Source organism: Amblyraja radiata, chromosome 21 (genome assembly GCF_010909765.2).
Source record: "Amblyraja radiata isolate CabotCenter1 chromosome 21, sAmbRad1.1.pri, whole genome shotgun sequence".
Lineage (NCBI taxonomy): Eukaryota > Metazoa > Chordata > Chondrichthyes > Rajiformes > Rajidae > Amblyraja > Amblyraja radiata.
The window spans coordinates 4,929,577-4,944,529 of record NC_045976.1 but is presented as its reverse complement, the minus strand read 5'-3'; the positions used below and the strand labels follow the sequence as shown (position 1 = coordinate 4,944,529).

At 46.9% G+C, this 14,953-nt stretch overlaps 1 protein-coding gene across 3 annotated transcripts in view; it reads left to right on the top strand.

The window, feature by feature from the left end:
- The window catches only part of ntn4 (netrin 4), an 86,877-nt gene extending 80,130 nt beyond the window's left edge, over window positions 1-6,747 (top strand). For 2 of the 3 annotated variants that reach the window (XM_033039408.1, XM_033039406.1), the window contains exon 10: window positions 2,296-3,271. In XM_033039408.1, the coding sequence (XP_032895299.1) occupies window positions 2,296-2,429 (134 nt within the window). In that variant the 3' untranslated portion in view covers window positions 2,430-3,271. Of the gene's footprint in view, window positions 1-2,295; window positions 3,272-6,736 lie in introns of those variants that run through there. The other variant, XM_033039407.1, reaches the window with a different exon arrangement.
- Window positions 6,748-14,953: the final 8,206 nt, after the last annotated feature.

The window sequence follows — 14,953 nt, the reverse complement described above, 5'->3', positions numbered from 1 at the left end:
AGCACAGATAACAATCGAAGGTAGACAAAAGTGCTGGAGAAACTCAGCGGGTGAGGCAGACCTGACGTTTCGGGTCACCCATTCCTTCGCTCCATAGATGCTGCCTCACCCGCTGAGTTTCTCCAGGGAAACTTGCAGGATATCTAGGCTGGGGGAGGGGCGGAGAGAGAGGAATGCAAGGAATGGAATTAGAGAAATCAATATTCATACCGCAAACCCCTGCAGAGCTGACCTAGCGTGGAGCAGGCAGTGTGCTGAGCTGTTCTAGAAGCTGCTCAGCTGTGGTAAGGAACAGCATATAGTTCACACCCAGGGCCAGCGACTAAACTGAAATACACTGGATCAAAGTCAGTTGAACAGTGCCAAGTCGCCACTCCTGATCTGCTCCTCTGAGATGGTGCTCTCTATCGCAAGGCACTGCAAGAGTTCTTGTGCGGCACGGTGGTGCAGTGGTAGAGTCACTGCCTCACAGCGCCAGAGACCCGGGTTCGATCCTGACCACAGCTGCTGTCTGTATGGAGTTTGTACGTTCTCCCCATGACCGCATGGGAGCTCCGATTTCCACCCACACTCCAAAGACGGGAGCGGTGAAACATGTCGATGTTCTACACAGTTTTGTTACGGCTATGGTAAAAATTGTTAAATGTCTCGAAGTGTGTGTAGGATAGTGTTAGTGTATGGGGATCGCTGGTCGGCACGGACTCGGTGGGCCGAAGGGCCTGTAAGCTCGATGTATCCCTAAAGTCCAAAAGGTGGGAGGAGTTGTTCTAACATTTCCACGTGTTATTCGCTGTCCCGCAAGGCTGACATGAACTCGCTCGCGGCTTTTACACTTCATGGAGCTCTGAGTTCAAGTCGCAATGTTGCTGCAGGGCAGAGTGAGGCCACTCTTCTTTCCTGATGTCTATCTGAGACCTCTTGCTGCTTCTCTGACACAGAGACTTTAGACTTTGTAGATACAGTGGGGTAACAGGCCCTTCGGCCCACAGAGTCCGCTCCAACCAGCGATCCCCCCATATACTAAGGTGGACAAAAGTGCTGGAGAAACTCAGCAGGTGCAGCAGCATCTATGGAGCAAAGGAAATAGGCAACGTTTCAGGCCGAAACCCTTCTTCAGAATTCCAGCTCCAGTTCCCTACCTCCCAGTTCGGACCCAAGCCGGACTATCGATAGTACTTCCTCCCCCCCATATACTAACCTACACAAATGTCCAGAATAGGCTTGAGGGGATGAATGGCCTTCATCTACATTCTTCTTTTGTCTTAGTTTAGTTTAGAGATACAGTGCGGAAACATGCCCTTCAGCCCACCGAGTCCGCGCTGACCAGCGATCCCTACACACTGACGCTGTCCTACACACTACGGACAATTTTACCCAAGCACATTAGCCTACAAACCTGCACGTCTTTGGAGTTTGGGAGGAAACTGGAGATCCTGGAGAAAACCCATGCAGGTCATGGGGAGAACGAACAAACTCCGTACAGACAGCGCCCATAGTAAGGATGGAACCCGGGTCTCGAGCGCTGTGGGCCAGCAACTCTACCGCTGCGCCACTGTGCCGCATAGACCTTTCCATGAAGTGATCTGATGCCAAACCGCTTGATGTACTTCTCGATGACCGTGGTATCGTGGTGTACAGCCCAGTTTATGCTGTGGATCTACTAAAGAAACGTGAAGTTACATCTGACCCCTTTGCCAACCAACTTTCATATCCATTGGATTAGTTGAGTTTAGTCTAGTGTCACGTGTACCGAGGTACAGTGAAAGCTTTGTTGCGTGATATCTGGTCAGTGGAAAGACTATACATGATTACAATCGAGCCATTCACAGTGTATGGATACATGATAAGGGAATAACGTTGAGTACAAGGTGAAGCCAGCAATGTCCAAGTAAGGATAGTCTGACTGACACCAATGTGGTAGATAGTAGTTCAGCACCGCTCTCTGGTTGTGGTAGATGATTCAGTTACCTTATTACAGCTGGGAAGAAACTGTCCCTGAATCTGGAGGTGTGCGTTTTCACACTTCTATAACTTTTGCCTGATGGGAGAGGGGAGAAGAGGGAGTGGTCGGGGTGCGACTGGTCCTTGATTATGCTGCTGGCCTTGCCGAGGCAGCGTGAGGTGTAGATGGAGTCAATGGAAGGGAGGTTGGTTTGTGTGACGGTCTGGGCTGCGTCCACATTCCGCTGCCATATCTTGGATGGAGCTGTTCCCAGACCGTGCTGCGATGCATCCTGCTATCAGTAACCCTCCGGCCCCCAAGCCACGCTGACCCATGTCTCTCCTTCTCCGCAGGTATGGAGTACCTGATAGCAGGGCACGAGGATGTCCGCACCGGCCGTCTAGTGGTCAACATGAAGAGCTTCGTGCAGGCGTGGAGGCCGGACCTGGGGCGGAGAATGGGCCACATCCTGAGATCCAAGTGCTAGTGGTGGCCATAGCGTGGGTTTCTCGAGGAGTCGAGAGCAGGTCTCTCTCCCGCGGGAAACCTTGAGCAGAGAATTGCTCCATCGACGCTCCAGGAGAACGGCTGCAGATCTAAACATGATCTACTGAACTCCTTGATGTTTATTTCTCCTCCCCCCTCCCCCTTCCCCTTCTAAAAGAAGACTCTTGCTTTTTAATATAACGCACTTTATTAGATGGCCATCATGGCGAGAGAAAGATTACGGGATGGGCAACTTGAGAAGTCTATCTGGATGCTGACGGACCCAGTAGCAGGAAGGCAGTCGCACTACCTGCTTCCGTCCACAACAAGGGCTCGGAGGAGCTGAGAGAGCTTTTGCATCCACTGAGACAAGAAGACAAGGTGAACGGGAAGAGTCGTGATCCGACAGCTGATTGTTGGTTGCTTTAGTGCTGAGATCGAGGACAGACGGACGGACAGACAGACGGAGGATAAGTCAAGCTGCACAGGTCAGCTCCAAACTCCCTCTCTGACTCCTGGTCTGTAGAAGTTGCCTTTCAGGCCGTTAAAGCGATTGTGCCGTGCGCTTGGTTCTAAGCTCCTGCCTCCATCGACCACCGGACTCAATGAATAAATATACGTTTTCCGCAGTTGAACGATAGGTTTTGTTTTTGGTAGAGGTGGAATTTTATGCACTGGATTTGTAAGGGAAAATTGCAGTGTTACGCGACGATACGTAGACTTTGAATGATGATGTATAGCTACGTGTATGCACTTCGCAGTCCTATGGATTTGCAAAATTTGACATTTTGCCATTTATTTTTTACTTAATTCATGAAATAAAATTGGCACAGTTGTATCCGACTGCACTCGATGGTCTTCAATCGAAGAGTGAACCTAAGATTAACAAGGTCATAAGTTCTAGAAGCAGAATTAGGACATTCGGCCCATCAGGTCTACTCCTCCGTTCAATCGTGGCTGATCTATCTCTCCCTGTCTTACCCCCTCAACCACATTCTCCTGCCTTCTACCCATAACCCCTGACACCCGTAATAATCAAGAATCTATCTATCGCTGCCTTAAACATATCCATTGACTTGGCCTCCACAGCGTTCTGTGGCAATGAATTCCACAGATTCACCACCCTCTGACTAAAGTCAAGTCACGTCAAGTTTATTTGTCACATACACATACAAGATGTGCAGTGGAATGAAAGTGGCAATGCCTGCGGATTGTGCAAAAACTACAGGACAGAATAGAACAGAATCAGTAATTACATATTAGAAAAAAATCCAGCAATTTTAAACAGACACAACAGATCCATCCTTCCTAAAGGAACGACCTCTGGTCCTAGATTCTCCCACTAGTGGAACCATCCTCTCCACATCCACTCTATCCAGGCCTTTCACTATTCAGTTACGCCAACTGACACACTCTCACACAGTGACGCCAAACAATACTCTCAGTAATTCACAGACGCACACACACAGACTCACACACAAACTGACGCACACAGACGCACACACACACACAGACGCACACACACACACACACACACACAGACTCACAGAGACACACACACACTCACACACACACTCACGCACACACACACAGACACACACACAGACACACACACACAGACACACACACGCACACGCACACACACACACACACTGTGATATACATCCACTTTGTGGTCATGGTCCCTGGTCAGCGAGGACTGGGAAGAGGGTGGGTTCCAGACGAGGTTTACGGGAATGATCCCAGGAATGATTGGGTCAACATATGATGAGGGTTTGAAGGCACTGGGCCTGTATTTCCAAAATACAATCCCACTCACACCCTGTAATGAACCCAGGGCTCTAACAGTTAGGCTATGTCAATATACAAGCATGCAGGAGGAAATGTAGACACCTAAATGGTTGCGGAGTGGAGATGTAGCCATGCTCGGCTGCAGGACCAGTGGGTGGGTTGAAGAATTCAGAAATCAAAGGTACAAGGGGACTTGGGAATGCAGGTGCAGGATTCCCAGGAAGTTAATTGGAAAGTCGAATCGTTAGTAAGAAAGGCGAATGCAATGCTAGCATTTATTTTGAGAGGGCTAGAATACAAAAACAGGGATGTGGTGCTGAGGCTCTATAAGGCACTGGTCACACCATATTTGGAATAATGTGAGCAGTTTTGTGCCCCGTATCTGAGAAAGGACAGTGTCAGTGCAGGGAGTGATCGCTGGTTGGTGTAGACTCGGTGGGCCAAAGGGCCTGCTTCTGCACTGTATCTCTGAACTAAACTAAATTAGTGATGGAAGAGGTGTGGCTGGGCAAATACCTGATTATTTCACCTTGTTTAGTTTAGTTTAGAGATACAGCGCAGAAACAGGCCCTTCAGCCCACCATGTCCGTGCCGACCAGCGATCCCCGCACATTAACACTATTGTACACACTAGGGACAATTTACAATTCTTAGCAAAGCCAATTAACCAACAAATTCTCAAGATTAAACTCAGGGGCACCATCCCGATTACACTCAACGGTTATGGCATTTTTTTAGTTTAGTTTAGTTTAGAGATACAGCGCTGAAACAGGCCCTTCAGCTCACCCAGTCCACGCCGACCAGTGATCCCCATACACTAACTACACACACTAGGGATAATTTACAATTTTACTGAAGCCAATTAACCCATAAACCTGTATGTCTTTGGAGTGTGGGAGGAAACTGGAGCACCTGGGGAAAACCCACGCAGGTCACAGGGAGAACGTACAAACTCCTTACAGACAGCACCCATAGTCAGGATCGAACCCGGGTCGCTGGTGCTGTGAGGCAGCAACTCTACCGCTGCACCACAATGCTGTCCAATCTGATCTGTTATTCACTAACACAGCCAGAAGCCCCGATCGCTTTCCTTCTCAATATATGGCCCTGGATCACTGCAGATGTGTAAAATAAAATTAGTGCCAAATCTGGTAACCATCCCGGCAGGAACTTGTGACATGTTTCAGCAAAGGCAGTCTGAGGCGTAAGGGTGTCACATAAGTGCTACAGGCATACCATGCGATTGTCAGAATAGGGAGAAAGCAATGACAACCAGCTTTGTCACACCTGCAGACCAAAGGTCCTATAGCGAGCAAGATAGATCACTCGACGAAAAAGACGTAGTACGGTCATGGGCAGATTCATGGGTCATTTTCAGCCCCATTTCCGTAACCGGCTTCCGTCTCCGCACCAAAGATCCCACAGCGGAGCAAAGATACTAGTGCGGAGACGGAAGCCGGTTACGGAAACATCCTCGTAAAAATAAAAGTTAATTGGTAAAAATCTTCTCCTCATTTTCAGAATTTTAATTTATTAACACAAACTGTTCCCCCGCAACGTTGATTACACTGCGAGTCGGGTCGGGTCTGGTTACGGAAATGGATGAAAAAAAAGGCCCACGTTCCGCTCCATTGCGTACTACACATCAGCCCATTCATTTAGCAGGAGTGGTCCATCTTGCTCCGCTATAGGATCTTTGCTGCAGACTGTCTTAACAAGACCTGTCAAAGGCCTTCGAGCACTGAAGCACTCTGACTGTGACAGAAATGTTGTGGCCCTCACCACGCCACAGTGCTACCACAAATAATTAATCCTTCATAACAACATAAAGTCACAAGAAAATAGGAGCAAGAGTAGGCCATTGGGTCCCTCCAGTCTGCCGCCCCATCCAACATGATGATGGCTAATCACTAGTTCATTGTTATCAGAATTATCAGTCTTATCAGTAAAGGAATTAAGGCGTAGTTTATTTTCTAAATGGAGAGAACATTCAGAAGTCAGAGGTGCAAAGGGACTTGGCAGTGGTGGTACAATACTCCCAAACAGTTAATTGGGCAAATGCAATGCTCGCATTTGTTTTAAGAGGACTAGAATATAAAAACAGGGATGTAATGCTGAGGTTTTATAAGGTGCTGGTAAGAACACATTTGGAGTATTGTGAACAGTTTTGGGCCAGCGGAGTTTTGCAAGAATGATTGAATTGGGTTTCTTTATTTGTTATTCAAAAACAAGTTTAAACAAAGTTTTGTTACCATGCAGTAAAAATCAGTAAACTAATCAATCAACCAATTAATCAACCTTTATTGTCATCTTGCAAAGCAACAGTTGTACAACGGGCCAATTCAAGCCTTACGATTCGGGGCTGACGAAGCTGCTGTTGTTGGAGCTCCCGAAAATCAGTCGCCAACCAGGGACCTGCGAGCTCCCGATGTCACAGTCCACAGGGCCCCACGGCCGAAGCCTCCGAAGTCGAGTCGCAGCCGCAATCGCAGCGCAAACCACAGCCTCCGAAGTCAGCCAGCGACTCTATGACCGAACCCTCAAGGTCGATTCCAGTTGGAGGCCGCCAGCTCCTCGGTTTTAGGCCGCAGTGCGAACGGAGACACGACACGGAGAAAGGTTGTATCTCCGTTGAAGGAAGAGATTTTTTAAAAGTTCCCCCCCTCCCCCCCATTATACACAACTAAAAATCGACTAAAACATACATCTAACATTAACTATAAGACAAAGAAAGAACAAAGACAGATGGACTGCAGACGCAGCACCGCCACCATTGATCCCAGGAGTGAGTGGGTTCACATACGATGAGCGTTTGACGGCACTGGGCTTGTACTCGCTGGAGTTTGGAAGGTTGAGGGAGGACCTCATTGAAACTTACCGAATAGTGAAAGGCCTGGATGGAGTGGATGTGGAGAGGATGTTTCCACTAGTGGGGGAGTCAAGGACCAGAGGCCGTAACCTCAGAATAAAAAGGACGTACCTTTAGAAAAGCGATGAGGAGGAATTTCTCTAGTCAGAGGGTGGTGAATCTGTGGAATTCATTGCCACAGGCGGCTACGGAGACCAAATCAATCGATATTTTTAAGGCAAAGATTTACATATTCTTAATTAGGACAGGTGTCAGGGGTTATGGGGAGAAGGGAGGACAATGGGGTTGAGAGGGATAGATAGATCGGCCATAATTGAATGGAAGAGTAGACTTGATGGGCCGAATGGCCTAATTCTGCTCCTAGAACTTGCGAACATATGAACTCATGAACATCTCTGGAAACCAGGGTCCAAATCCGAAACATCGCCGATCCGTGATCTCCAAAGATGCTGCCTGACCCACTGAGTAACTCCAGCACTTTGTGCCCTTGGTGTGATATTGCGTCTCTTCCGAGATATTCCTCTGTAGTGACGACTAGGACTTGTGACCCAGCCAGAAACTCCAGTGGCCAACATCTGTTCCCACACTGGAGAAGCCAAGCAGCGACAGCCTGCAACATTTCAAAAACGCAGGCTAAAAAAATGATTGTGTTTATGTGTCAGACATGTTATTAATGCCCGGACATCAGAACTGTAGACAAAGGGCGGATTCCACTCTGCTTAATGCTCAGTTATCTCGCAGCAACAGCAACAATGTGTCGAATTACAGACCTGGACAAAAGGGTTTAATAAGTGTCATACTGTGTCATTTAAAATGGAAACTTTATCCACTCCCAGACTGAATAGAGTATTGAGGAGAGGTAACCAGAGCTGTCGGTATGCTACTTCAGCCTTTCAATCATTTTCTTTTTGATATAGCATTTATATATAATTGTGTATTTTTTTTTTAAGAACAGTTGAACCTTTTATTACAACACTTCGAATGGACGGCCACAAAGAATTGCAGATGTGTAAAATAAAATTAGTGCCAAATCTGGTAACCATCCCGGCAGGAACTTGTGACACTGCAGGAAGAATTACCTTAGTTTAGTTTAGAGATACAGCGCAGAAACAGGCCCTTCGGGCACCGTGCTGCCCCTCTGATAGTTTTCTTGATGTTTCTGTCAACAAAGCTGTGAGGAGAGAGTTCAAATCAGGACAAGATGCGTGTGGTGGTTTTACTGCTTTAGTGCATTAACAAACAATGAGCTGCATTGATCGCGTGCCTTACAAAATGTCAGGTGATCCCAAGTGTTAACAGCTGACTGAAGATTCTGGAAGTGATTTACTGGGGGAAATTTGACGACTAATTTTAACACAGCAAGATCCAATAACCACTTTCCCTAGTTTTAGTTTTAGAGATACAGCGTGGAAACAAGCCCTTTGACCCGCGCCGACCAGCGATCCCCGTACACTAATATTATCCCACACACACTAGGGACAAGATCTTCTGCTTGTTACTGCACAACCGCCAACAGCTGGGCTATCTCATGCAGGTTACGCTCGCATGGGTACTGGTTGCAAAAGGGTTATTTAGATTTTTATGTCGGCAAGTTTGGTGAGATGATCCATGTCCAAGTTGTCAAGCTGTAACTTGAAGAAGTGACAAGGCTGGTGCACACCTGGTGGTGTGAGGAAGGATGTTCCACTCTGGGGATAGTCCATGGATATAGTGACTGTAGATAGCTATTTTTGTTTGCTCTAATTCTAGTATAAATAAAGTGACCTGAGGACTGTCTTGTAGATTCGGGGTTTGGATTGAATGAGGTGAGATATGTTACTGGGGATGATGCCATGAGTCTCCTTGTAGACAGTACATAAGCGGGCTTTGGTGCGTCTTGACTCCAGCGACTCCCAGCCAAGGCGATTTAACATATCGGAAACACTTGACTGTCCTGAGTAGTTGTTATTAACAAACCGGCTGGCTGCACGCCTCGCAACCTTGTAAGGGTGTCAATGTTATTTTTCCGGTGAGGGTCCCATATTGTCTGGCAATATTCCAACAGTGGGCGGACAAGTGCTTTGTACGCTACCTCCTCAGTTGGTTTGTAACCGGATAAGTTTCTCCAGACAAGGCCCAAAGTTCTATTTGCTTTTGAGCCATTCTGGTTTATGTGTGTGTTCCAGGCTAGGCCAGAAGTGAGTTCAACTCCCAGGTATGGGTGGTGATCAGCTTCTTTAAGCAGGCTGTCTCCCATCTTGTACCCGTTCATGATAAGCTTGGCTTTATGAGTAACTCTCACACAAAAGCATTTGGTGTGATTGAAACCCATTTGCCAAATGGTTTCCCAATTGCAAAGATGGTTTATGTCATTTTGAAGAACCGTGGCATCCTCAGCAGATTTGATTTCTCGATGCACAATACAGTCGTCCGCGAAGAGTCTCACTCTTGAAGACTGGTTGTCTGGCAGATCGCTGATGTAGATCAAGACCAGCAAGCGCCCCTACATCGTTTGTTCCTGGTGGCACGCCGGGCTCCACTGGAGATTGTTGTGATGACTCACCGTCTACTACAACCTTTGGATGACGTTTGGTGAGGAATGAATCAATCCAGGAGTAGATGATATTACAGATGCCAACGTGGTGAAGCTTGGCAATCAACCCACGGTGGGGAACGGTGTTGAACGTCTTGTTAAAGTCCATTATAACAAGATCGGCCTGCCCTCTGTTATCCAGGATGGTTTGCAGATCATTAACTAGGGCAGAGAGATGGGTCTCGCATGACCTGCCTTTGTGGAATCCGTGCTGCCGGTCAGCTGGTGTATTGTGTATTTCAAAATGCCTCATAACATGGCCACGAATAATATGTTCACACAGTTTGCAGCCAATTGAAGTCAAGGATACTGGACGATAATTGGCTGGATTTGTAAATCGGAGAGATCCCATTCACGCGGCATTTCTCCGGTACAGATTGATTTCTGGAATAATATCTGGAGGATTTGGAGCAATGCTTGAAGAACGTGATTTCAAAACTCTGGCAGCCATGCTGTCTGGGCCACAGGCTTTATGAGGATTCAATTCAGACAAAAGCTTTTCAACTCCCTCTTTGGTGATGAGCAAGTCACCAATATCTGGAAAGCTACTAGGGCCAAGATCAGGAAAATAAGATTGTTTTTCTCTGGTAAAAACTGAGCAAAACTGATGACCAAAAGCTTCGACTTTATCATTTGCAGCTGAAATGATGGTATTGTTAATATGCAAAGATGAAACTCCAGAGACTTCCTTTCGCTTGGATTTTATGAAGTTCTAGAATGGCCGGTGTTTTCGGTCTTGAGGCTACCACCAATATCATCACTGATGTAGGATTTATGAGCAATATGAATCTTCGTGTCAATGTGCCTGCGAAGTTGCCTGAAACTAGCCCAACAAGAAGCAGAGTCATGTTTTTTTGCATTATTATGTAGATGTTTCTTTCTGTTAATGTCTCTCTTTGTGGAGCTGTGGTCCCATGGGTAAGATAAGCGACTGGAGCTCATCGTAGAAGGGATGTGCTTCTCTATTGAACTAAGGAGAGCACTTTTAAAAGATGTATATAATTATTCAGTTGATCTACTTTTAATCAAGTTACCAGTCAAAATGTCACAAAACTGTTCCATGTCACTATCAACTCCTGCAAAGTTGGCTTTTGTATCCAGGTAAACTTTGCGTCTTGGTGGTCTGGTGATCTTTGGTTTCACAACCGCTCCAACGACAACCATTTTGTGATTGATGATACCACATTGGACGTTAACAAAGTCTGCAGCAGCAGGAGTGTTGGTAAGGCACAAGTCGAGAATATTACTCCCTCTAGTGGTCTTTTTTACAAGCTGGTGGAGATCAAAGATCTTAGAGCGGAGCTCCGCTCTAAGATCTTTGGTGGAGATTGTGATCATTAAAGATGTCTATCAAAAACTTACTGATGGCAGGGTGTTGACCACAAGGTGTAAAGGCTATGGTTTCCCAATCGATGTCAGGTACATTAAAATCACTCAGTAACCAAATACGTGCGTTTGGTGGTATTTTGGCAAGGGAATATCCAATTCTTTAACATAGTCTCTGTCTGATGATGGAGGCCTGTAAAAGGCCCCTATGTACACGGGAGATGCACCTTTAACACAAATTGAGATCCATATCAGCTCGCAGTCTGTCACAGATGCAACAAGGATTTTGTTAACGGCTATGAAAACGCCTCCCCCTTTAGCATTTTGCCGATCATGGCCAAAGACATTGAAGTGTGAAGAACACTTCACCAGTCGGCATGCAGGACTCCGCACCAATCACCACATCGGGGTCTTCCAGAGCCAAAATTGCTTCAAAATTGGGGAGTTTGGCCATGATTCTCCGAGAGTTGAGGTTAATTATCTTCAGGTTCATCACGGTTGATTTCTTAAAGCCCTGTCACACGGTACGAGTTCATTCCAAGAGCTCTCCCGGGTTTGCCCTGATTCGAACTTGGAGATTTACGGTAATGGCCACTCGTCGGTACTCGGGGCTCTCGTTGACATTTTTCAACTTGTTGAAAAATCTTCACGAGTCTTCCCGTGCTTACCTGCCGTTAGCGAGTCTTCCCGAGTACCTGCCGTTAGCGTTACGAGCTGCTAAGAGACGTCCCCGAGCTCTGACGTACCCACTACGTTCATTCTCCGTGCTTACCACGAGTTTGAATTTTAAAAAACTCAGGAGAGGTCTTGAAATGAACTCGTACTGTGGGACAGGGTTATTATGCTTCAATCCTGACTTTGATCTGGGTTTACTACGTGACTTCTGGGGCTTGGGGCTTGAGGAAACATTGGGTTCTCTAATACAGCAACGTCAGCACCAGAATTGTCATTGTTAGTTTATAAAACAATAGAAGTCTTACTCAGTGGTTCAAAACTGTTTGAAAGTTCAATGTCCAACAGGCTTTCAAAGAATGATGTTGAAAAATGTGGCATGCCACAGTTTATACTTATCCAAGATTATGAAGGATGGGTACTAAAAATGTCATTCATGTTGTCATCCATGTCTAAGCGAGATGCGTGGAACCAGCCATTACAACGCTCACATACCATGGCTTTTTGGCTCCATTTGGCAGCTTTATGACACAATTAGCAGGGGCACTTCAGAGGCCAAGGACCTGGATTCAGTTCAATATCTCCAGCCAGTAGTGCAGAGAGACACATTTGGACCAGTGGTTTGTTTCTAGTAATGCATTGTTTCAATATTTTCAGTCGAGATCCAAATTCAAGTTGGATCACCGAGTTCAAGATGGCTTTGGTGTTGCAGTCAGTGGGTTGGGCAGTCCAGAGATCCACAATCCATGGTTTTGAAAGATCAGTGTCCACATCGTGTATGGTAAAAATCCAAAGCCATATAAAAATGACTACAAATGATAGCGTTGACCAATGCTTCCTCAGTAGATACATCACAAATTGCACAAAAGTTCAAGAAATTATACACGATCACTAAAATCAACGATATAAACAGGTGAAAAATCCACAATGCAATGGCAATATGGTGACCACAATAAGAATCTGTATACACTCAGGCAGAGCAAAACTTTAGTCAAACTCAGTTAAAATTCACTGAAAGTGCTCCAGATGGTCCAAAAGTATCTTGGAAGGTTAAAATCGGTGATAAACTTAGGATGGTTCCTCCTCCTCCTCCCACAGTGCCCGGACTGGAGACGCGCTCATCCCGGGCCCGCAAGATGAGACACCCTGGCCCGCGGCCTTGGCTGCCCTGGGAGCCCGTGCTGCCACCACCGCCGCTGCCGTCCCTCGCTCCTGGGAGCAGGCGGCCGTTCAGGCCATGATGCGGCTCCGCTGCGCCTCCAGCTAGCGGGTTGCACGGGCTCTCCCTCGCCAGCTGGAGGCGGCGCTCGGCACTCGGCGCCACCGCCTGGCTGCTGGGGCGGCTCCAACACAAGTCACAATTTTACCAAAGCCAATTAACCTACAAACCTGCACGTCTTTGGAGCGTGGGAGGAAACCGGAGCACCCGGAGAAAACCCACGCAGTCACGGGGAGAACGTACAAATTCCGTACAGACAGCTCCGACAGTCATAGTTGATAGATGAAAAGATACAGCTTGGAAACAGGCCCTTCGGCCCACCAAGTCCAAGCGGACCATCGATCACTCGTTCAAACTATCTACATAAGCATCCACTTCCTAAACACTATGACCAATTTACAGAGATCAATTAACCTACAAACCCGCACGTCTTTAGGATGTGGAAGGAAACCCATGCGGTCACAAGGAGAACGTGCAAACTCCACATACACAGCGCTTAGGGTCAGGATTGAAACCGGGTCTGTGGTGCTGTGTGGCACCCTAATAACCCAGACAATCCTGCTTTCAGGCAGTTGGAGCAAAGATTGGTCAGGGAATAACATCTAGATAGTTTTACATCCACCCAAGAGGGTGTACACGGGGCTCAGTTTGACATTATTTTGATTAGTTTTAGTTTAGTCTAGAGATACAGTGTGGAATCAGGCCATCGGCCCACCCAGCCCACATCGAACAGTGATCCCCGTACACTAACACTATCCCACACACACTAGGGACAACTTACAATTTTACTGAAGTCAATTAACCTACAAACCTGGACGTCTTTGGAGTGCGGGAGGAAACCGGAGATCCCGGGGAAAACCTACGCAGGTCACGGGGAGAACGTGCAAACTCTGCACAGACAGCACCCGTGGTCAGGATCGAACCTGGGTCTGTGGCGCTGCAAGGCAGCAACTCTACCGCTGCGCCACCGTGCTGCTGCACCGTCTGCATGAGTGGGAGCTTCTCAAAGAAATAAAGCATCCTGTTTGCCTGCAGCAGTCGAGTTCAAGATTCAAGAGAGTTTATTGTCATGTGTCCCTGATAGGATAATGAAATTCTTGTTTTGCTTCAGCACAACAGAACATAGTAGGCATGAATACAGAACAGATCAGTGTGTCCATATACTATTGTATAAATATATACACACATGAATAAATAAACTGATAAAGTGCAAATAAACAGATTATGGGCTATTAATGTTCAGAGTTTTGTCCGAGCCGAGTTTAATAGCCTGATGGCTGTGGGGAAGTAGCTATTCCTGAACCTGGTCGTTGCAGTCTTCAGGCTCCTGTACCTTCTACCTGAAGGTAATGGGGAGATGAGTGTATGGCCCGGATGGTGTGGGTCCTTGATGATGCTGCCAGCCTTTTTGAGGCAGCGACTGCGATAGATCCCCTCGATGGACAGGAGGTCAGAGCCGATGATGGACTGGGCAAAGTTTACTACTTTTTGTAGTCTTTTCCGCTCCAGAGCGCTCAAGTTTTTGAACCAAGCCACGATGCAACTCTACTGTACAGCATGCTCTCTACTGTGCACCTGTAGAAGTTAGAGAGAGTCCTCCTTGACAAACCGACTCTCCGTAATCTCCTCAGGAAGTAGAGGCACTGATGTGCTTTCTTAATAATTGCATCAGTGTTCTCGGACCAGGAGAGATCTTCAGAGATGTGCATGCCCAGGAATTTGAAGCTCTTGACCCTTTCCACCATCGACCCGTTGATATAAACGGGACTGTGGGTCCCCATCCTACCCCTTCCAAAGTCCACAATCAGTTCCTTGGTTTTGCTGGTGTTGAGGGCCAGGTTATTATGCTGGCACCATTTGGTCAGTCGGTCGATCTCACTTCTGTATTCTGACTCTGAGTACTCTGTACTCAAAGGTATTTGCTACTAGATAAATATGTAGGGAATTAGGGAAGGGCCGGAAGGGGCCATGAAATGTAATTGGCAACTCAGATTAAGGGTCAACTCAAAGCTTTTTACATGTACATTAAAAAACAAGAGGGCATCTCGGGAGAAGGACTACTCGCGCATGAAGGTG